The following is a 23,289-nucleotide window of genomic DNA, read 5'->3' as shown; positions in this document are numbered from 1 at the left end:
AGTAATTCTGCTCCACATGGGAGATGTTTGAAAGTTAAAGCGAACTTGCCCTTTAAGTTAAGTTAATGAGCTTCAGATTCTGAGAAGCGTAGGAATATGTGATATTAAAAAATGCACATGCCTGAGGATATGTATGTCTGTCCTCGGGCTCAATGCAGTGGCAAGACAATGTTCCAGCATGTGAAGCTGTATGTATATGAATCCAGTGGATTCAGTCTGGAGTGCATTGTTTGTGTGTTCGGGACAGGATTTGTTTTTGAGAACAATGTTATAGAGTTGTGTCTGCACAGTGCAATGCACTTTTTTTTAAAAATATGTATTTTCATGAGCAACATATAATGCTCCAAAGCAGCAGAGAGTACAATTTCATGTGCATTATTATCAGTGTAGCTCATGGTTTAATTATGCTACCCCAAATTCCTTTGAAACAAATTTACATCACCAATGACGGCGGTGCTCTCTGATTTAAAATGTGAAAACCTGAATGATGCAAATGGGCTGCAGTCCTAGTTTTGAAGGTTGTTGCAGTAATGAGTCCGATTCACAGCATTTGATGAAATGGCGAGGCGGAGGGAAACTGGGAGATGGCGAGACTTGTGTGAAATACAGGAAGAGGACTTGTGATTGACCGTCACTGGTAATCCAAGCAAGCTTTGAAGTGTAAAATGATGATGGGGTACAGTCTGAATGTATTTGCACTTCCATCGACAGCTTGAGAGGTCACAGGAATGGCACCTCTCACTGTGAAAGAAAGGCTCAGTCAAAATACAGACGGTGGTGCAGCTGTTAGATTCACAGAATATGATCCAGCGTCAGCCTGACAGGCTTTGTTGCTGTGGCTGGAAGGTGACTTGTTAGGATGTGAGAACTCCTGGGCTCCACTCATCAGTTATCAGGACATGTGCTTATAATCTATAGCTCACACTACACTTTTTTTGTGAGGTGCTGCAGCAGTGTAAGCTCATTTTATCTTAAACTCAGAATGTATTCAGTAGTTCGGACATGTATGTCTTTAAAGTCCATTATTTATCTTTTGTTGTATATTTTGTCACAAGATGCAACAGCGTGTTTAAACATGTAAAAAAAAAAAAAAAAAAGAAGCAAACGTTGAATAATTACATGAATTTACACGACACATGGCTATGAAATATCTCAGCCTCCTTCTTAGTCTGAGTGTTATAATAGATGCAGGGGCCTGGTGGGTTACTGAAAGACATGACGCGCAGCGGCGCTGCAGCCCAGCAAGTGTCGAGGGAAAGAAAAAGGCTTCCGGCAGACACCGAAGAAGAAGCCGGCGCTCGCCAATGACGCGGTATTCCCGCGACATTCAACTGTAGCTAGCGAGTAAACAAGAGGACACCTTTGTGGAGAACAAGCGCTTCGTTTGTTTGGAAAAAAAAAAAATGCTCAAAAAGAAATCAAGTAGCACTGAAAAGAAAAGGAAACACTCGCAGTCCGAGGACCGACACGACAACAATAAACGCAGAAGTACGGAAAAAACCGCGGAGGTGAGATAATCAAGCTAACGTCGTGCTAATTATGTTGTTTATACATGTAGCTTATAAAGCTATATTTACAGGCAGCCTGTTGGACACGGAATACAGACATCGTTTCTTAAAACAATGACGTTTGGATGTTATGCTTAACATAAGGCACATTGAGTATGTATTTAAATGTAACAGTAATCCTATTCATGTGGTTTTATGACTAATTTATCACGAAACACAACATTATTTTTTGACTATGCTGGTGTCAGTGCACATGTCATGTTGCTAGCTTGGTGTTTTGTGCTCTTTAAGTTGATGTGTACGGTCACACACTTGTTTCTTTGATGGAAGGTATTTAGCTGTGAATTGACTGTGTGCTAGCTGCAAAGGCTTAAAACTGATGTCTGTGCTACAGCCTTACAAAACATTTGGTCAGTTTGTGTTGAAACTAATTTAGGCAGGTCTTGATTTACCTACGTGGGCATTTTGGGGGCTGTAGTTTGTGGTGCTGTTGAATTGCATTGAGTTATACTGAAAGGTTTCAGAGCTGTGTCCACCCAATTTGTAGCCTAAATATTAGAAACACCTCTCAGTGGAACACAGACATTCCTAATAAATTGAGCGTAATTATAATTTTTTTTTCTAGCACAGAGACATCATTTTTCTTTTAAGTAACTTTTGTAAAGTTTTGCAAAACATTACAGTTGCTCAGTTACTTATATATTATTTCAAGAAATATTTGTTCAAGGTTTCACATCATTTGCAGCATGTATGAAGTCAACTGTGTAACCTGCATGTGTTTTTTTCATAAAATATATTATTTCAAGAAATATTTGTTCAAGGTTTCACATCATTTGCAGCATGTATGAAGTCAACTGTGTAACCTGCATGTGTTTTTTTCATAAAAAAAAAGGTAATTATGTTATTGTTCCTTTCAAACTAAGTTAACCAAAGCTGCATTTGCGTTTTCAGGACTTCTTAATAAGTGTGTATAAAATGAATTATATAACAATTAAAATTTCAGTGAAGAACTAAATTCAAACTTTGTTGTTACAGAGTTCGTGACTTTTTCAATGTCAAGTTATTATTTAGCACAATTCACAAGACGTTTACAAGACTTTTTCAAAACTTCTAAACACTGTGTCTTAGTAACTTGTTGGCATTTCCGTAGCAGGACTCCAAGGATGAACTTGCTGATCCAGAGCTCGACCGGATTGGCAGTGACATTGAGGAGGGGGGACTGGACCTCAGCCTGCCATTTCAACCCATCACTGCTTATGTCGCTAACAAGCGGGAGATGCTAGAGCAGTGTTTCCATGTGCTGGGGGAGAAGAAGCTGCATAAGATGCTGCCTGATGAACTCAAGGTGATTTGGACTCCTGAGCTCAGAATACTAGTGTGAAGATACAACAAGCTGTAAATGTCAGTATTAAATAGTATTGTATCCGTGTTGTGTAAAAGTTTTAACACTTGTGTCAAACACATTTTTTTTTCACTGATAAGAAAATTATGCAACAACTAGTGATCAAACAGCATTTGTCAACTAAAGGTCAGAGGCGTATTATAACCAGCCTGGCAAATGGGTCGGCATTGGTTCACTGCAAACTTTCAGAAATGTCATGCTGCAGTTTTACAGACATTAGTTTGTGGTTTTATGGACCTGATTTCCTGCATTGACGTGTTGTCTTCCAAACTAATGGGTTGACATGTGACCGTGGTCACATTTTTTGCGCTAAAATACAGCAGCACCTGCACGCGTGCAATACCGATCATTTCTTAAAAAAGGTTTGTTCCATGTTTTCGTAGGGTTGTATTATGGCGAATGTTATCATGTATAATTTCTAATTTCCATGCAGCTTATTGAAAGTCACCTTATTCAAGTGTTACTTTCCTTCAAAACTTTGCATAGACAGAACTTTGCTAATGTTAGTGTTATTTTACACATTGTCTGATTAGATGACAGTTGGATTTTGTCTAAAGCTATGAATTAGCTATATAATTAGCTGTATAACAAAATGTAAGGTTAGTGTTTTATATTTGAATTAAAGTGTGATAACAGATAGCTCATAAAGTTAGATAAATAACGCCTTAGGCTTTTGCTGTTTGCTTTTGGGGGGAGTGACGCAACTTCAAAGATGCCCTTTAAACACATTATTCTTCACAGGACTGTAGTTTAGAGGAAATCAAAAAGCTGTGTTTGGAGCAACTGGAGCCAATATCGGAGAAAAATCTTATCCAGATCTTAGCAGGTGAGACTTCAGGCCACTTGGGCACATTTTCATTGCAGCATTGTGGAATGTCTGTGGTTAAAACAATACAGTACTGAAAACAAGGCATTTTCACTGACTTGAAGCTGTTGTTTATGGCAACTAGGGGAAGAACTGACATCTGGAAATGGGGATGGAAACACAAAGGTGACCTTGGAAAGCCAGTAAGTGAGCCGTTTTCTAACTTTTTCTGGGTATTCAATTTCAGAGTGAAAAGAGTGTTTTTATACTTATTATTATGTGTTTATTTTATTTTTCTCCATCAAGGCAAGACAATAATGTAGATTCTACATCTTGCCTCAAAGAAACAGCAAAAACTGGGGACACCAAGCAAGGTAATGAATATGTTAATACACAGAGAGAACATCCCCAGGCATTCAATCAAAGACTTCAAACTCAGACAAATGCTATAAAAGGACCATTTTACATTTAAAATGTCAATGTGTTTTTCTTTACAGAGGGAGGTGGCTCAGGCGAGGAGAGCGATGTCCTAAGCATAAACGCAGACACTTACGATAGTGACATAGAGGGACCCAAAGAAGAGCAGACTGTTAAAGTTGTGGGTGGGACAGTGAAATCAGGGGACAGCAGTGGGGAGGTTACTTACCCCGCTGTAAACCCTGACCCGGCAGATCCAGAGCCTCACACGGTCTCTCAACCAGTGGAAGCAAAGAAAGACATTCAAAGTGACATTGACAGAAGCGTTAGTGAGATTTTAGCATTTTCATCCACTTCAAGTACAGAGGTGGCTAAAGAGCAGAGTGCACCGCGGCAGTCTGCAGATGTCAGTTTACCTGTTCAGGGCGGACCTGTTTCAAGTCGAGCACCTGCAGCCTGTCAGCCGTCCATTCAACAGCTGGAGCTCCTGGAGTTGGAAATGAGAGCTAGGGCCATTAAAGCCCTGATGAAAGCAAGTGATGGGAAAAAGCCCTCTGTGGCAAAAACTGTTTAACAGGGTTTGTCATTTTTTTTTTATTATGGTTTAATGGTTCTACACACCTTAAACACTTTACAGATGGTGAATTTTGTTTGTTTTTAAACCATTCAAACCATGTTGTATTATTACTCCATATTGGAATGTTGTTACATACTGTTTAATGCCAAATTAAATACATAAAGACCTGTTTTACTCCCCCTATTCTCAGTGTCCTCAGGGAAATGCTGAACATAAAGACAATATCAAATGTAGTTTTTCCCTTGGGCACTAGATGGCAATATTACTCTGCTGCATTAAATCCAAGGGGAGAGATGATTTATTTGCCTCCATTACAGTAAAAATAGTCATGAGCCGCCTGAAAGTCAAGTTTTCCTAGTAATGATGTTATTTAATAATTCATTTATTCAGTTAGGGCAAAAATTGGTTTTGCAATGGCAGAAAGTCTCGTTGAGCCAGTGTTAGAGGGTGTGAGTATATCAGGGTGATGTGTTGTTTTGTGTGTAGGCTGAGCTTTGCAAGCCAAAGCAGGTGGCAGCAGTGTTGTACTGTCATTTAGACACTTGCAGTATTTCTTCACTGAACACCTGTTTGACTTGTCAGGCTGAAGCATGCATAGTAATACCTGCCATCTCTTTCATATTTGCATCTTCTAAGGGCTCGGTCTAGATCACTTGAAAATGGATATGTTTGGCAAAGGGAACAAAAGCCCTTCCTGTGGCCTTACAGACAAGAGAAATCACAAACTAAAATGAATCTAAGATAATTAGACCAGTTGCCCTTACTCATTCATTTGCCAGTTTAATTCACTGGAGTAACTTTTAAATTAATTTTTGCTTCCTGTACCTCTATGTAACAGCTAGAACTAATAGCGTCCTCTCACCTAGTATTGTGTTTTTGCTGTAATTTATTCTGAAGCTGCTTTGTTCCAGTATAAGCTGTAAGGTTGCTGTGTGTGTGCAATTACATGCAGATGCAGAGCAAAACAGCTCTCTAACCCAAAGGAGACAATGAAACGTACGATAAGAAGCCAGTTGACTCCTGGGTATTTGCATTTAAAAGGGTTATTTCATGGGCGAAGTGGGAGTGGGCAGGGTTAAATGCATCTTTCTTTACGCATTTATGTGCAGGTATCTTTGTACTCATTGATGATTTCAAGAGGAAAACGTCCACTTTAGTAAAAAGGGATGCTACAATTCTAAAGTGCTCGTGGTGTCTGTGATTAGCGACTATTTATCAGTGTAATTTCACCGCTATTAGAATGCCAATTATTATTATAGTATGAGCAGATAAATGGCTTTTTAAGCAGACCTCAAAATGAGTGGGCTGAAAATTGGATTGATGGAAGTGAGATGAAACTTGTTGAGGGAGTACTTTTTGAATTCAAATGTACCAGATGAACCTTGCTAAAATATTGAGGTATGATGCTTCCATGAATGGTGCTATTATCAAAGTCAATAACAAGGTTCATAATGGCCACACGTCAGTTTCCTCCGTGTTGTGAGTCAGCTGCTCGTAAGTGACTCTCATTAGACACAAAATTCCACAAAAAATTATTTAAGAGAGGTTTATCCTCACCACTATACATTTAACTTTTACTATGTCAGAATCCATGAAAGCTCAAAGAGATTTGGGTTCTGCTTAGGAAGAAACATTTAAAACATTGAGTGAACTTTATATAAATAAATACTCAATGGGTGTCGAGAAAGTTGTCTGCAATGACCTTCTCTCCCAGTAAGACCTCTTGATCAATGTTCAACTGCTGGTCTGCAAAGTAAAGTTTTCTAGATGGAGTCCCTAAAATGTACAGCAGGAGGAAGAGAATGTGCTTCTAGTGTACTGTAAGTTAGGTGTTGTACATATACACTCTGTAAAGAGTGCTCTACAGTCGGGGAGTTAAAATGCAGTAATCGTTGCAGTGGCCCCTTAGAACATAATGCATACAGGAGCAAACATGTAATTGTGGGAGGAATGCGCTCTAATCCAGACTTGCTACAAATGCCAAAAACCTAAACATTAAACTTTCTGAATGCACAATGCTGCAAATTTCAAACCACAATGGAAATGTGCAGTAAAGAAGACTCTCACAGCGTCGCTCTAGGCATAGGGATGTCAGTTTTGGTATGTCTTTGAGTCTGTTGGTCAAACCTTTTGGTCCGCTTTGATTCCCACTAGAATTTGTACAGACATACATGGTCCACAGAGTATGAATAATTTGATCCTCTGACTTTTCATCCAGTTCCAAAAATTAAAATTTCCACTCGTCTGACAATAGTTCTTGACAAAACATCTAAAATAAAAAATGGATGGCCCAGTCCCTTCAGCTTTGCTGTATGCAGTATATAAGTATGATTCACTTATGTAAAAGTCTTAAAACCATTATGTAAAAGTACATACGGCTCATCAGAAAACAGTATTAAAGGTATCACAGGTAGTCATTGTGCAGAATCTAGTATTATTGTGTATTATCGTGTTGCTAATGCATTTCGGTACAAGCAGCACTTTAGTGTTGAAGCTGGTGCGATTGAGCAAATGCCTTCTACTTATTACTTATTACAGTGTTTGGCAGTTTAATCAGTACTAATGCACAATACTTGACAAAGATATAATTTTAGTGTATGATCTTGGGGCCTGCACAGCCATCATCCACCTACATTTGATTGCCTAATTACTTCTGTGCTTGATTAACATTTCCCTCACGTTGTTGCTGTTAATTTGTACCCGTTGGGGTAGGGCATCTTACCCAATTATCATTCTTAGTGCATAGGGTTTGGTGAAATCACGTACAGTAATTGCCAGCATAGCCCCACCTAACTTACACCTGACTAGAGGTATAATTAGACACTGTGGTTGAAAACAACTGTGTGGGTGTGCAGAGCTTATAGTATCAAGTATAACTGTCAAATAAATGTAATAAAAAGTATTTCACTCTGAAATGTAGTACAATAAAAGTACAAAGTAGCATAATATGGAAATACTTCATTAAATTAAAAGAGAATTGTACTTGAGTAAATGTACTTAACATGCTGATTGTAGTATTCTGGCACATTGATGTTAGCTCAAAGCACAGCTACATCTGAGGGTACATCTGGACTCTAATAAATGACAGCCAGCTGAGTCTGTTGGATGTTGTTACTGAGCTTGTCAGACATGCAGCTTGGCAGGCGCCAGACTTTAATTTTGGGACTGAATCCTACCAAATTAGAGGCAGGATTTAGGGGCAAAGTTGTCTTTCTGTTTTTTATTAATCTAACTTTTGTTTTTCTGTCGTAATGCATTGTGTTTAGTGTTTCTAGTATTTTCAGATTTGGAGTGCATTGCCTTAATGTTTGTGCATTCAGTACCTTTTATTGAAATTGTTGTACAAATAGCATAATAATATAACCTGTCAGTGCAAAACAAAACTCTGGATGTTACTGTGGTACCACAGGGAAAAAAAACTATAGGGAAAAAAGGTATTGAAAAACATTCATGTCTTTTTTTTTTTTTTTTTTTTTTGCTTCTTCTTTATTTTATTTTTTCTGAGAACACATCCTGTTTGCATAAATAAAGTAATTCTCCTCAAATTCCCTCTGTATTGTCTGTGTTTTTTTTTTCTGCAGCTAGAAATTAAATTGAACTAACAGCTCATGCTGACAGGCAATAAATAACTTAGCACCTCTGCGTGACTAAATGAATTGATTTCCCCAAACAATGACTCATTGGACACATTTCATTTTCTTCAAGTTTCAGACAGCATTTCTCTTAAAGTGGAAGAATTATTTGATGTTAGATGCACTTTGTTTTGATTAAATGTCCAAGTCTGTCATATTGCTAATTACTGTTGCATTGGCAACAATCCTGATTGCCATCTTCAGCACTGAAGAAGCATATAAATGTGCTGATTATTTAAATATATTATATTATAGAGATTACTCCAGCAATAGTGGCTTAAGATAATGAATGAATCTGTGTCAAATTATGTCCTTGATGTTTCAGATTTCCTGGACTAGATGTAGTATGTAATTAGAATGGTGGTTCAGTCTAGGCATATTGGTCCTAGAATAATGGATTCTTCTGTTCCCTGTTGAATCCTCTGTCACTGAATGGAAACGAATGACAATTGTAGCTTCATCACAGGTGTGCAGCACATCTGTTCACCATTCACTACTTTTGCGTGTGTAAATGCTTGGCTTTTTCTCAAAGAGGTATGAGCTTGGCAGAACCCTCTTTGAAAAATGTGAAGTGGGTTAGTGCAAGTTTGCCGCTATTTGAAAGAGAAGAGCTCCCTTTTTTTAGTCACACTCCAAAATCTGTGAGAGAGATTCAAACATTTGCTATTCCACTCCAGTATAGTATCTGCAATTTGGAGAAAATTCCCCCCCTCCACTGACTCCTCTGACATCTGACTTTCAGATTCCATGCATGCTCACTCCACATGGGTTTCTCCCCCCCACAACTTCAGAGTCTGCATTCAAATGGTGCATTAATACCATCAAACAACCATTGAAATTCTGGCTGGTGGACGAGCAAGCCAATAAAGCAAAATGCTTTTGAAAGATGTCGAGAGACATCAGGAAGGATGGATGACCTCACACAATCAAATCAGCATAATCAAATGAAATATCACAATATTACATCAAAGCCAACTCCCACTGCGACAGCAGCTGCAACATGATCAACAAGCTTGATCCTCAGAGTACCAGTGCTTCCTCACAAAATATTGTGGTTGATGGCCTGAAGTGAATATATTTTACGACTAATAGAGTAGGTTCAGTAAATCTGTAATGTTGTGTGGGTTTTAAATGTTCATGGAATCTATGGTTAAGCTTCAATCAGTAAACATGAGCGATTCCCACTGAATTGAGTATGCAGGCTGCAGCCTTAATCTATAATAGTACGCAGATTTAGTACTCCTTTGAGAATTAAGGGTGATAGCACCCAAGATAATTATGTGAGCATCAGAATATATTTCTGTTTCTACATCAGTAACACAAAACTCTCTGAAGCGCATTTTGATATAATAACTCAAAAATTAGCTTTCATGTCTAATAAAATAGGCATTATTTTTTTTAAAAATGTCACCATTCCCTGTGGAAATAAAACTCAAAGAAATCTCTCTGAAATTATAAATAACCATTGCTGAACCATCTTCCACTCATTTCCTGTTTGTCTTTCCCACATTATCAAAACTTTGGTGTCTTATGCAGGTTTGTACTGTGACACACTGATCTTTTCACGTACAATCCTGCTGGATTTAAATCTGTCAAAATACAGTATTTCAGAACAACTATCATCTCAAAATTATACATTCTTAGCAAACTTAACTATATTGTAGACTTATAGATGTAGAAAAAAAACCTAAAACCATTCTGTTTCCACTTTGTTTAGACTAATATCATTTTCTGTTAAGCTAAACTTTAAACAGTTAAATTCCCAACTGTCCTATAAACAACAGTGGACCACCAAAGTGTCCCCTAGACAGATGATGAATCACAGCACACAGCCCTGGTAACTCAAACTTTTATGATGGTAGGTGAAGATGGCACCATTTGCACCCGGGTTGGAAGACATTGAACTGTCAAATTGTGGTGGAGTGCCATTTATTTATTTTTATTTGGATGATTTATTTCCCGAAGAAGCACAAAGGATTGAGCCAAGTAAATTACTTTTGCCAAAAGTTGTGATAAAACTGTCAAATTGCTTCCCACCACCAGCTGGCAAGCAATTGTATTACATAAGTAATTGTCAAAAGGAATGTCAAGAGAGGGGGATATTCCTTTGTGAGTTTCTGTCTGTCGTACTATCAGGATTTTACGTGCCTTGTCTTACTTTAATGGGCTTGTCTTGTGTTTTAACTACTTTGCAGTGTGTAGCTCTCTGGAGAAAACCCATACAGTAGCATAGATAGAGTCAAAATGAGCCTTTACACTTTTCGACGTTTCATCTTAAGTCTGACAGGTTTTGAATCCAGAATTTGTATGTTTGTTTCGGTTTAAGATTGGTGGCACCTATCTCCGTTATTCCTTCTTTTTATGGTCCAAAATAACAAGTAGGGGAACTGTCATTTATCATTTTTGATTGATAGTTGATAAATAAGCTTTTATAATCTTCTGTAGAAATCAAAAACCTTCAGGTTCCCGTAAGCTCTAAAGTGATGGAAGATAGTAAGCCAGACATATGAAGTTGTTGTCGCTCAAACTATTGTACAACAGGCATGAGTCATACAACCAACAAAGTGTGTCACACAAAAGCTTTACCCCCACACTGCCACTTCAAGTCCCAACATCCATACTCTCCTCTTCTCCATCACATCATATGAATGGAGTGCTATTTCAGTTCCACTTCTTGACAGCCAATTAACCAGCCTCTGTCTGCTTTATGCTCCCCCAAACTGATTGCTTATTCCTTTCTCTGATTGTGAGGGGTCACACAGAAACAGCACTTTTGCAACTTAAATGGCATTTTGATGTGAAAATAATCAGAAGAAGCTGCTGCAATGGAGTGAATCAAGTGATTTCAAGTGTTGCTATCTGTAGTTTTTAATGTTCCGAATCAGGGGAAAGTATTCACAATGAACTCAAAATAAGTGTTTCTTCCAGCTGCTCATCTTGTTTTACTCTTGTGGCTCTACATATGTATAATATTAAAGACCACCAGCTATGGTTGGATACTAAAGTCTCTTCTTATTTATTGGCTCTTTGTTTGGAAATTCATTGACAGAATCACTACAGTTATGGCCATTTACTGTATATACTGTATATAACTACGGATGTATCATCCATAATTTTTGGTCTTTATCTTATTCAACAAAGTATTGGTTTTCTTTATCAGTAAGGTGGGACATTGAGCAAATCCAGCCCAACCCAGTCTGAAATACCATCCAGTTTCAACATTGAGCGGTAAAATCTAAGATCTTAACTGAAAGTGTAAAGATTCTTGAGCAAATTACACAGAACATAATTCCCTGTACCATATTCAAATTTTCGCATCCCAAATATACACAGTTTTGGTTTAGTCCTTATGTCATAAGCCCACTGCTCTTTACTCTCTGCTAACACAGTTTGTCTGAACATATGAATGTTGATCTTTTTCATTATTAAAAAGTATACCTCACCAAACCAGTGAAGCAATATTCATGAATAAAATGATTAAAAAGTTCTGTTGCTATTTATCTTTTCTATCCTGTCCCCAATATGTGTGGGTGATATTTGTAATGGGAACAACCATATGGAAGGCAAAGAAGGGACCAGTCTGTGGGCTGAAGTAGAAAGAGCAACAAATACTTATAGGTAGTATTATGGTCCGACTTAAAAACAGTCCAAATTTTCCTTTCCTTCCCACATAGAAGTGAATGGCAGGAGCTGTGATGTGGGCGTGATAATTTCTGAGTAATCAATGTGCCCTTTATTGTGACTAGACTTTTTGTAGTTGGATAATGATGGGTATTTTGCTCAGCTAATTAATGAACTTCCCAAGTTTTGCCTTTGAAATTGAGGTCATCACATCACTAGTGTTAAAACGAGCAGAGATTCAATGAGGGATTCGAGGCCAGATGTTAAAATGTCATTTCTGATATGTTCCTCAGCAGGAACAGGTGTTACTGGGCCCGCTGGTAAATGGATTTGACATGCTGGGAGGAGAGGAGGTGGCTGTTTATCTCTGTGTCCAAGTACCTAAAGCCCATGGACCGGCTCCAACTCCTCAGGCCCTGCACAGCCTGCCTGAAGCAGTAAGTTTGCACAAAGTGTGGCTGTACATTGTCATTCATTTGTTGATGCCCTCTGCAAATAATTCAGTCGAAAATCTTGTTGGCATATGTATTCATTACAAATGAGCGCAAAACCATTGGGTGCAATGCTGATGAGCAAAAAATGTCATCGTCAAATACATTTGTGCTGTGGTTATGAGCTTAGGAAATGAACTATTTGTTTGTCAAAGGCTAAATAGCTCAGCACACTAATAATGGTTTCTCTGGAATTAATCAAGGTGAGTTCAAAGTGACTTGAACATAAATCAACAGTCCCTGGCCATTTGGTTTAATCTGGTCCATCACAAACTCATCAGTAGCAGGCAGTGCAGACTCCCTAAGATTTCACAATTGAGCTTTCATGCCATTTTTCCTCCAAAGATGAACTGACTATCACTTTGCGCAATTAAAGGTCATATGGAAGTGATGAGTCACTTCAAAAATCAACATCCTGAAACCAAAAGATCCATCATGAGTCATCCTGTATTCACTGCAAAGGTCCACCTGTAATAGTGCTCCTCAATATTGATAACTCCACCTCAGCCTATTCCTATGTGACTCATTAGTCACTGAGGTAATGATATGTCATAAAAGAGCAATCAGTGTTCTGGATGTGAAGGATGACTGTGGCTTAAGACATGCGAGCTGTGATGCAGTACATGTCTGATCGGAGCAGGTTAGGTATTTGCAGTCGGGGCCAAAAAGATGCCCACCCTATCTCTGTTTTCTCTGTTCCCCTGAGGTAAACAAACAACATCCTGCCACAGAGAGTTAGACTCAGCATTCTCCAAAGCCTTTTTTTATTTATTTCAGATAGCTGAGAAGTCATAACAGCCATGTTGGCTGTTTTATCAAAGCTTTATCATCCTTATGCCGGAGTCATTACACGGCTGCAGAGATGGCATAATAATAAAACGTGACTTAATCAAAACCAAGCAGGCCTCCAGAATAATGGCTCCCAACAGCTGAATATGCGAAACAATCGGGCAGGGGCTACTGTTGTACTTAACCTCATCAAGGTCCTCATTTAGGTGATGGAGGACACAGATGCTGAGGCGAGGGGCTGCTAGGGGGTTGTTTGTTATTTTCAGTTTATGCTTGATGAAATGAGTCAGCAGTTTAAGTTCAGGAGAGATAATTACATCAGTACGTTTTATTAAATGATGCTTTTTATTCTGTATTAAAAGCCGAACACTGTGTAATTGTTTTCAACAGTTTGGGGAAGCGTTTATGAATTTTCTTCAGAGGTTTTGGCCAGCAGCATCTGCTTTTTTTCTAAAATGACGCACAGGAGCCCAAAATAAAGCTCCAGCAAAGTGCTCCACATATCCATGCACAGTTAATGTGAGATTCAGGTTGAAAGTTTGAGCAAAAGGCAGTTGCAATGTTTTTACACTGGGGTTGAAATCTTCCCCTGAAAGCTTTACCGAAGTGATGTGTAAGTGTCTGTTTCTGTAATGGGCTATGCCATGGGAATGTTTCCATGGTAACATGGCAAAGGCGCTAGTACAGCTCAATGCTGCTCTCTGGGGAGTATCTGGGAAGCTTCTGCTTAGTGGGAAATGATGATAATAGCACAGAGTGTTGGATAAAACTCAAATGGGGAAGACTAACCCCTTCATATTGCAGTGAAAGGAGAGGAGATTCATCTTTTTTTGCAAAGTCTTTTGCTGGATTTTTTTTTTTTACCAGTTTCCCTAGTTACCGTCCTACAGTATGCTCCATTTTCATCGCTTTCACTTTCGTAATTTTTATTGGATGTTTAGTACCTCAACAGACAGTATAAGCAACTATCAAACTTTATTATTATTTATTATTATATTTGGTTTTTAGTCTCCAATTTGTGCATCGTGCCTTTTAGAACTTGTGGTGCCCTATATACAGGCCTTTGCAGCTTCACCTATTCAAATATACAGTAGAGCATTCTGACCGTGAAAGCTTGTGTCTCTGTGACTATTTTTAAAATGTAGCCTGATACACTGGTGAATGTTCTTTCATTGCAGTTGCTGCATTCTTTGGAGGAAATAGTTGGAAATCCTCATACAAATGAAAAATATCCGTGTACATTGTGCTTGTACAGTGTTCTAGTGATGCAGCCCAGTGACTCCTCTTGCACTGAGAAACCTCTGCTCAAATCAGATACCTGTTTTTGCCTCACCTGCACTCTGTTGCTCTTCCCCCAGCGCTGCTATGCACGCACGTGTGTGTGTGTGTGTTTCTCAGTGTTAGATGTCGAAAACACAGCTTTGTATTAGATCACAACTGTGGATAGATTACATCCACAGCAGGATTAGGAGCATTAGGCGTGGAGAAATAACTGAAGACTGAAGCTCTTTGGAGTTGAAAATGTCACATTAATTTCAAACACATTACCCCCTGCCTGAAGACTTAATGAAGAAGCCCATTAGAATGTCATACCTGCTTACTTGTGAATTTTGTAGAAAGTTTATTTGATATGTCTGAGTCAATTAACCGGAGTCTTTGTGATAAGGAACCACTCAGTGGACCTGAACCTCCAGTTCTACTTCGGGAGCACTTGGATATTTTATACACGGCTGTGCTTTGAATAATTTCAGGGGAGAAATTTTTCTTTGGCATGGCACTGTAATTTTTCCCTGCCAGCTTAAAGGTTTTGTCCTTGACGTCACTTTGCAAAGTGTGTGCGACTGATACGAAGTAAAGTCTTAAAGATCTGTTTTAAGAGGAGCCTGCGCTGCTTTTTCTAGAACCTGCACACACACACTGACAGGGTGAGGCAAATATGCAGTATGTAATAGTATTATGACTTTTATATGGAACAAAAAGCATTTTTCTTTTAAGCTTCCTTTTCTGTTTTAATTATTATTCCATGGTGGCACACTGGGGGATTATTCTTCCTGGTTTAAAGGGGCACTCCAGCAATTTACTGCTTAGTATTTACCCCTTAACTTGGTTAAAATTGAAGCAGCAGAGGCCAAAATATCATGACTTTTAGTGCCTAGTAAGGATTAAACCAAACACTCCAAACATCCTACATTTCCCAAAATGCAACTTACACTACATGTCGTTGGAATACCACACCCCTACTTTGTACCAAAAGCTTTCTGTTAAAAATTCTGAAACTCCGGTGGAGACAATAGCCCTGATGGGGTTATCGTCTCAGACTTTAAACTGCTCCCAGAAGAGCCATAGAGGACATTATCACTGCTGTACAGGCTGATTATGACAAAAACGATCCTCATGTGTAAAATATTAATACTATCCATCCATTCACTCTTTTATTGGTGAATGGAAAGGGCAGTAGAGTGCCAGTGTGTGGTGAATAGACAGCCAGGCTGACATACTGACTGTAGAGCGCATATTGCATAAAACATATAAGGAACATACATTCTTGTACATTATTTGCGTTGAGTTGTTGCCACAACTGGCCTACTTGTATTTAAACTCCATCGCAGTCATTTTTATTTGTCAGCATCCTCACGGTGGAGTTTGTCTCTCTGTGGACATGGAGCGTTTCATGTCCTCCTCAGACACATTGCTGGAGCTCTGGGACAAACACCGGATGAGTGACTAAGAAAACAATTCCCCTGGATATGCCTGTTGTCTCGCTCTTCCTCTCTTTCTCTCTCGCGCTCTCTCTGTGTCTCTTCAGGGTTGAATCACATTTCTCTTGCTTCCCTCCAATGTGTCTCTGTCATATATAGGTGCATGGGCACATCCACACATCCATCCACACACAGGCAAACGTTCACTCCTCTGACACACACACACACGCAGCCTGACAAATCCCCCCTTCTGCCAAAAAGTCGATAAATAAATGCATTGTCTCTTCACTTTCTGCTGTTGGCATCAGCCTGTCTAAATTGTCTGAGAAGGCAGTGGAGTGTGAAATTGAGTTCAGAACTGTACGCCGTGTGAGGGGGCACGAGATGAGCGTATGTTTGCTTATTTATTCATATTGCAGCAGCATTCAGTGGCGGTTTTGCAAGAAGGGGTCAGTTAAACACGTTGAGGTGTTGTTGGTGGAAATTTGACAAGTTTAAAGGAAGAGGCTTAGGCAGTGGCATTTTGCCCTTGCAAGGGGAGCAATAGGTTATTCATCCGAGGGGTAAATGAAGCTTTAAAGTGAAATTGTGCAGTTACAGTGAGTCCAGTAAGTTCCCTATTTCTTCAGTCCCTGGGTGCTGTGAACCAGGGCGACTTCTTTTTGACAGTCACTATCATTGTTCTAAATGCCATCTACACTGAAGCCCAGTAGTTGCATACAAAGCAAAAAGGTAATTTTACTTGAATCACTAGGTAGTGATTGAATAACTTCACAGTGATTTGCTCTCCCCTATTTCTGAAAAGATGAATTTCTTTCCCAAAGCCAAAGAGTTCATGCGAGAATAATAGCACCTGCCCACACTAATTTGCCAAGAACAAATGATTTTGCTTGAGAATGTAACTTTTGCACCGCTTTCCCAAGATTTAATCAGAGGTATTACGCAAACCTTCCCTTCCTCAGCTCTTTTCTTGCCATTCTGTGATGAATGTGTTGTTGCCGGATGATATATGTTTATAGATTGCCGGGGATAACTGCTGTTTTGAAGAGTTATAGCTTCCCTCACATCACAGAAAGTGGCTCTATGTGAAAATCATTCAGGGATTTCGGGTTTGTCTCTCAATTTCACTGAGCACAACACATGATAAATGTGCATTTGGTTTAGAAAAAAGAAAAAAGGGAACAGATCACTAAACTTTGTTTCCAGACTTTTTGACAAGGCTGTTTGAATGTCATTCCTCACTACAGAGTTTGGCAGTGAGTCGAAAGAACGATCCATGTATTCCGTATTTTTAAGATTAGCCGCAGTGGTTGAATTGCCCTTCACTGTCACCAGAATCACCAGAATGGAGGTCATCCTCTTAGATGTTTTTTACTTTAGAGTGACAGAAATTGCAGTGGCAGCATAAATCCCGTCAAAGTCTTTGCATTCTCAGCATTACCTGTAAGAACTGTCCAGAGGTCAACTGATAGGCCGGCTCTATTTGCAGAGCTCCTACATTCATCTGTAACACTAATACAATTCACTTTGAATCCTAGGAAATACAACTGTACGTAACCACTTTATTTGACTTGTTTCACCTCATTTATTAATGTCTAATAGAGATTATGTGTGTATACAACAAATTGGTTTTGAAGGAAAGGATAATGTTTTCTATTAACATAATGAGGATATGTTGGTACTGAATGTAGAGTACAAGTAAAATGTTCAGAGATGGCATATTTGTTTCATTCATGTAGTGTTTCATTCAAAAACTTTGCCTCTGAATGTGATCCAGATAGACTCTCTCTCTCGACACTTCCTACCGTTGAGGCCAAAGTGTCTACGACAGTAAAGTCGTTCTCCTGTAGTAGACAGTTGGGCTGCAGCAGTAGGAAGTGTCGAGATAGAGTCTACATCATACACATCATGCTGTAGCCGTCCCTTCAACCGTCGCTGCTTAAAGTCCCTAATAATTCCAGGAGACAGGGTTGTCAAAAACTGAATACATGCAATGTGAGGATGCTATATAATAAATAGCATAAAAGTATTCATAGTGACAAAAAAACATGAAAAAATATATGAAACTTAATGCTGCCCCTTTGGAATTTTTCTTGTAAACAAATGAAGAAATATTGTTTACATTCAAAGTTTGTCAACAAAAGGCTTTTTGTGCATACCCTCGCAGTGTAACAAACGTTGAATGTATTTCTGTCCTCGTCACTTCTCCTCGGCTTGCAGTCATCCTCTTCCTTGCCCTTGTTGCAGCATTTTTACATTTTTGTATGTCTACCAAACATGATTGGATTAGGATCCATAGGCTGGCATGTGTATTATGTCACTGTGTCTCCTTTTGTACGACAACATTACAAAGAAAACAAGGACCCATTCATAATAGAACTGCTCCATAGTGCTACAAGTGGTCACAATCTCCTTTAAAGCACAGTAATAGCAGGAGTACAACATATTATCTGAAGGGATCTGTTTCCACTGAACCCATAATGATGTGTAGTACTTGTCATACCTGTGTGTGACTAAACACTGTGACTACAGGTTTCCATACCTCAACATTCTCGGAAACACATTTTCATTTCTCATTATAGTATTGAACATTATGTATTAAATCACCACCGCCACGACTGTGTCATAAACCTTGATAAGGAGTGTGACCATGCCAATAAAGAAAAGAGAGCTCATTTTATGTTAATCACAGTACCCTAAGGACATATTGGCCTATTATCTACTTAAAGCATCTGCACTCATTAAATGAGTAAATACACAATTACTGACATAGTAATTAACATGTCATTTGGCCCTGTCTTTAATTTTCCAACACCATTTCCTATTGCCGTGTTACTATGACACGCAAACTATTAAAGAGATTGTGTTTTCTACTGTAGAAGTTGTTTGCCCTTTTCTGAAATGCAAAGTCGTTTTAATGGTTGTTAATGATGTAATTAGTTCTTTAAAAACCACTACATCCAGGGTGCTAATGCCCGTGACTGCTTGATTTCCATAAACTGTCACATTGAATGGAGAATATATTCGTCTTGACTGGCTGGAGGCTGGCTTTTGAGGCGTGAACTCAAGCGCAAAGCACATAATGAACGCAAACATGAGAAGCTGCTGTTGGAGGCTGTTCCTTAAGCACATTGTTGTATAATATAGATCATACTTTGATTGATCTCTTCTGTTTACAAACATAATATGCTGCTAGTGTGCGAAAATGCCATCAGTTTGCCAGCAAAGCCCTGCCTGTAAATGTCACACAATCTCCTAAGCGATTGTCAGTGTTCACTTTAACCTTTCGCTTTCTGTTCAAACTTTACTACACGCTTTGCTTCCACACGACTCTGTGGAAAAGTGATGCAGGAGTCAGTTGGTAATTATCAGTGCATTCTTTCCGACCACTTTCGGGGTTACTTCTCACCTAACTTGCTTAATTTAAAGTCTAGTCTGTATTCTTTCTCTTGTCTTTGAGTCTCCAAAAGCCACCGCCTCCATAGACACTGTGCCATTACACTAGTGCCAGCTAGCAACTCCCTTGAAGTTTACTTGAATCAATATTTCAGTGCTGAATGGCAAGTTCGTCCTTAAACAAAAATAATTTTCCTTGACAACCTGAACAAGCGTTAAGCCAGTTAGAGGAGTTTTGCCCTCCTCAGAGCCCATTAAAAGGGTTTTAATGAGGGGAGAGTGGAAGACAGCAGTAGACCCCCTACTAGCTTTTTATACAATGCACTGTCACCTCATTAAATCCTGATGATGTTCAGCGGTATTCCAGGACAGTTGCGAGACCCATGTGTTACTCTGTGAACTCTTAGTCGCCATGGGGGCACTGCCGGCGGGGTTACGGGTACCAGCTGGACTTGGCACCACAGCTTGGCTCTAGACAGTGATAATGGCCTGCCCACTTCTTGTTCATATCACATGCTTTGTCACTTTAAACTGCCCTGTAATGGTCTTTATGGGCCATGAACTGTGCAATAAAGAGAGGCATGGAGGCAACCAAACCAGAATAATAAGCAAGGAACTTTGCTAAGATCTGCCAAGTGAGAGGTTGCTGCTTTGTTGTGCTGTACTGATATTGCTTAATGCAATGGTCCTCAACCTTTTTCTGTCAAATGTCCCACGTTTGAGTAACTGTTGTGCAAATGAAAACAATGTGCCTCAGGTTTGTACACAAAAAACCTACAATCGTCAAAGTTTGGATTTTGATGTGGTGATTTGGTGTCTGCTTTTGGGAGCCAGTGGCTAACGTGAGCATAAGTTGTAAAGAGATCCATGCAACAGCACCAAACTTTGTGCAGCCATCAACAGGCTAAAAGCAGAGGCAATTACTAGCTCCAGTAAGTGACATAGCAGCACTGTAAAGCTGATTTTCAATGGTAGATAGAGGGCCCTGTTACAAACAACATAAATTAATACTGACTGTCCACAAAGTGGAATAGGTTATGTAAAACAAATTATTTAAACTATTCAACAAAATAATCTTTTGGAAGGCTTTCTACTACATCTCATGGTCTTCATCTGCAAATATAGTTTACTTAGTTGTTATGGAGTTTACTCAGTTGTCATCTTGTGACGTATGAAACTTTGGTAAAATGTTGGCAGGTGGTCATGTATGATCACAAAATTCAATTATTTTGTCAAAATACCAATAATGACTTCTGTGCTTAGATGAGTTAATTGTAGAAATAATAAACTTCCAATAAAAATCCCCAATTTTCATGAGGATATTGTGAGAGTTATTGTTATCTATTATTGTTATTGTTGTGTATGCCTATATTATAAAATACTGCTGTTATAAATAATCATTGATGATGCCAGATATTTCTCAGTAGCTCTAGTTGAATTACAAATAAACAGAACTTTTGTGATTATTTTTACAAATGTGACCAGAGAACTGGTGGACAAATTAAGTAGGGTTTTCTCTTGCATTCCTCTGAAATACATCATTTCCAGTGGAGCAGCATTTGATAAATTGGTGTCTGGAGAAAGGAGAGCATTTTAGTCTGCCTGCTTTGTATTTAGGTTTTGTGCACAATATAATGTTGTTTTTGTTTGAAATATGTAAAGTGTCCCAGCTCTTCAAATTAAGAGCTTCTCAGCTCCAAGCAAAGCCATTGCTGAAAACAAGCATGAGCAAATCATGTCACCGTTATGAGCCTATATTGTTTTTCAATTTGAATTAGTGCCTAAATGAAGCATTATGATACATGCACACAACCTCTTGGTTTATTATCCCAGCCTTTACTGCAGTTGGTGTTGTTTTAATCACATTGAAGCATGGTTTAAGCAGAATAATAAAACAAATGTGGAGGCTAATTTTAAAAGCTTTCATTTTGCATTTGACTCATCCAGGAGGTATATATTTAAGGGCTGGTTTTTCTTCTTTTTTTAAGATGCGATTTGTATTTCATGTGTGTGTGCTATTGGATTTCTTGAGAACACTGGAGGCTTAACAGAACCATACTATAGACATGTTAAATGAAATGTAATCTGTATTCACTGTGAGTATTTCAATACAGGAACAGAACAGCTCTGTTTGTTTTTTGAGGATATCATGATTAGATATTGAGATATAGCAGGTGGATAACTGTAATAGAAAGACTACTGCATAAATATTTTTTTACGTATGAAGCAATCGGGCCACCCTCTGCCTTCAGAGTAGCTTCATTCTTAATTGTAATGTCGTACAAGCGTTGAACTGTGTGTAGTGGGAAGTTGAAGCATCCCTCAGGAAAGAAAACCTCCAGTTCTTTGAGTGATGAAGGAGGCGGAAATCTGTGCTGCACTCTGCGCTCCAGAGATTCCCATAAAGGATTATTCCTGTGTGATTGGAGTGTTGGCTTATTTCCTTCCTTCCTGCACTGGTTTACATCACTCTATTTTCATCTTTTATCACGTTATATCTTCTTTCCTGGTCTTAATGTTTTTTTTTTTTAAGTAAAGATAGAGTAGTTAAAGAAGAGCTTAAGGTGCTCCCAGTAGAAAAGGGAAACAAGTCAATGCTAAATGTGTGAAATCTAGTTTTACTTTCTCTTTGTGGACAAAAATGCTATATAAAGTACGTAAAGATCATTATTCTATCATGATTGACAGGAGGCACGTTTAAATGAAACCACAGAGAATTGTTCCAGAGAAGCTTTATTTAGGAAATGAAAATGTGAAAATGACCGCAGGAGAGTGTAAAATGTTTTCATCTCAGCCCACATTGTGTTCTTCTTCTTCGTGTGTTCTTCAACCAGCTCTGGACTTCTTTCAAGATATAAATGTAAATGTTATGTTTGAACACTGTTTATTGTGCAGGTGTGAATAGGTTTTGTGCTCCTTAAGTGTTATGACCTAAACGTTATTTCTAATTTGCCACATCCCACATGAAATATTTTAAAGCTCACAACCTGCATTAAACATATTTGCGCCTGTGTTTACAAAGCAAAGTTATAGCAGGCTATAGGTCTCTTTTGCCTTATCTTATCTTACACATGCACACACATCATGGTTCTAATCTCAATCCACAACAGCATTAAATATGCAGTAATTTATTTTTGACTGCTAGAGGGGGAGGCCATGTATGATATAGAGACTAGAGGACAATCTACACTCACAGCTCAGCCAGTCTCCACCCTCCGTTCCCCTCCCTTCCTCTTCCAAGGTTAATCTTATGCCTACTGTACTTCAAAGGACAAAGTAGGACAGGCCTTGCAAAGTACAGGAGCATCATGGATGAAGGTGAGGTGTGCTAACAGAGAAGTCAGTAGTACACTATTACGTGGCACATGGTCTGTGACAGTATTTTCAGTTTCTTATGTTTATGGTCTTAAGCTGGTGTTTTCAAGTCAGTCTGACCTTCACTCTGAGTTTGAGCATGCAATTTTTCACTGAACGATGGTGTACTGTTAAAGAGGGAGCTGTGTGCAGAGGGTTTTTTAAACTGAGGGGTGGTCAGAAAACAAACGAGATAATGGTGCAAGGCAAAGGCAGAGTATGGCAGTGGTCCAGCTAAGAAATAAAGGCAGGGCAAATATATTTTTATAGCAAGTTAAAGGTCTTTACATAAGAAATTAAGAAATACGGGTTAGGCTATTGGCTTCATCTGACAGATTTACATCATACTGATGTTAATTGATGCATGTAAAATAAATTAATGTACCAAAGTGAAGTAATGTAAAGCATTAGAAAAAGATTAAAAAAACGAATTTAAACAACGAAACTCATAGCTGAGAATAACAACAGGCCTGCAAGTTAATCTATTATCATGAGGCACCTGTTTTATGTTGCAAAGGGTCTTTTACTGCAAGTATAAAATAAATAAAAACCTGCAATAACTGATTCTTTTGCAACTTGGGGGCAGTTGAATCAACCA

General features: G+C 38.7%; 1 protein-coding gene across 2 annotated transcripts; it reads left to right on the top strand.

The window, feature by feature from the left end:
- The first annotated feature begins 1,266 nt into the window (after positions 1–1,266).
- LOC139621271 (caspase activity and apoptosis inhibitor 1) lies at positions 1,267–4,892 on the top strand. 2 transcript variants are annotated; one of them, XM_071477563.1, is made up of 6 exons: positions 1,267–1,508; positions 2,662–2,853; positions 3,652–3,736; positions 3,861–3,918; positions 4,022–4,089; positions 4,213–4,892. In XM_071477563.1, exons 1-6 carry the CDS (start codon positions 1,404–1,406, stop codon positions 4,704–4,706), a joined length of 1,002 nt encoding a protein of 333 aa, XP_071333664.1. In that variant the 5' UTR covers positions 1,267–1,403; the 3' UTR covers positions 4,707–4,892. The 2 variants fall into 2 exon arrangements, with proteins under 2 accessions (XP_071333664.1, XP_071333663.1); XM_071477562.1 differs by having other exon boundaries at positions 1,272–1,508; positions 2,659–2,853.
- Positions 4,893–23,289: the final 18,397 nt, after the last annotated feature.

The sequence above is a fragment of the Trachinotus anak genome, unplaced genomic scaffold (assembly GCF_046630095.1).
Source record: "Trachinotus anak isolate AG129_WGS33_773 ecotype Australia unplaced genomic scaffold, CSIRO_AGI_Tana_v1 ptg000005l, whole genome shotgun sequence".
Classification (NCBI taxonomy): domain Eukaryota; kingdom Metazoa; phylum Chordata; class Actinopteri; order Carangiformes; family Carangidae; genus Trachinotus; species Trachinotus anak.
The sequence above is the reverse complement of the archived record's forward strand: the minus strand, read 5'-3'. Positions and strand labels throughout refer to the sequence as shown.

Bases quoted from the DNA above. Each gene is read 5' to 3' on its own strand.
- LOC139621271 (XM_071477562.1), top strand. From the start codon at position 1,404: ATGCTCAAAAAGAAATCAAGTAGCACTGAAAAGAAAAGGAAACACTCG. The intron at 3,737-3,860 runs GTGAGACTTCAG...TATGGCAACTAG, and splicing joins TCTTATCCAGATCTTAGCAG to GGGAAGAACTGACATCTGGA. The intron at 4,090-4,212 runs GTAATGAATATG...TTTTCTTTACAG, and splicing joins AACTGGGGACACCAAGCAAG to AGGGAGGTGGCTCAGGCGAG.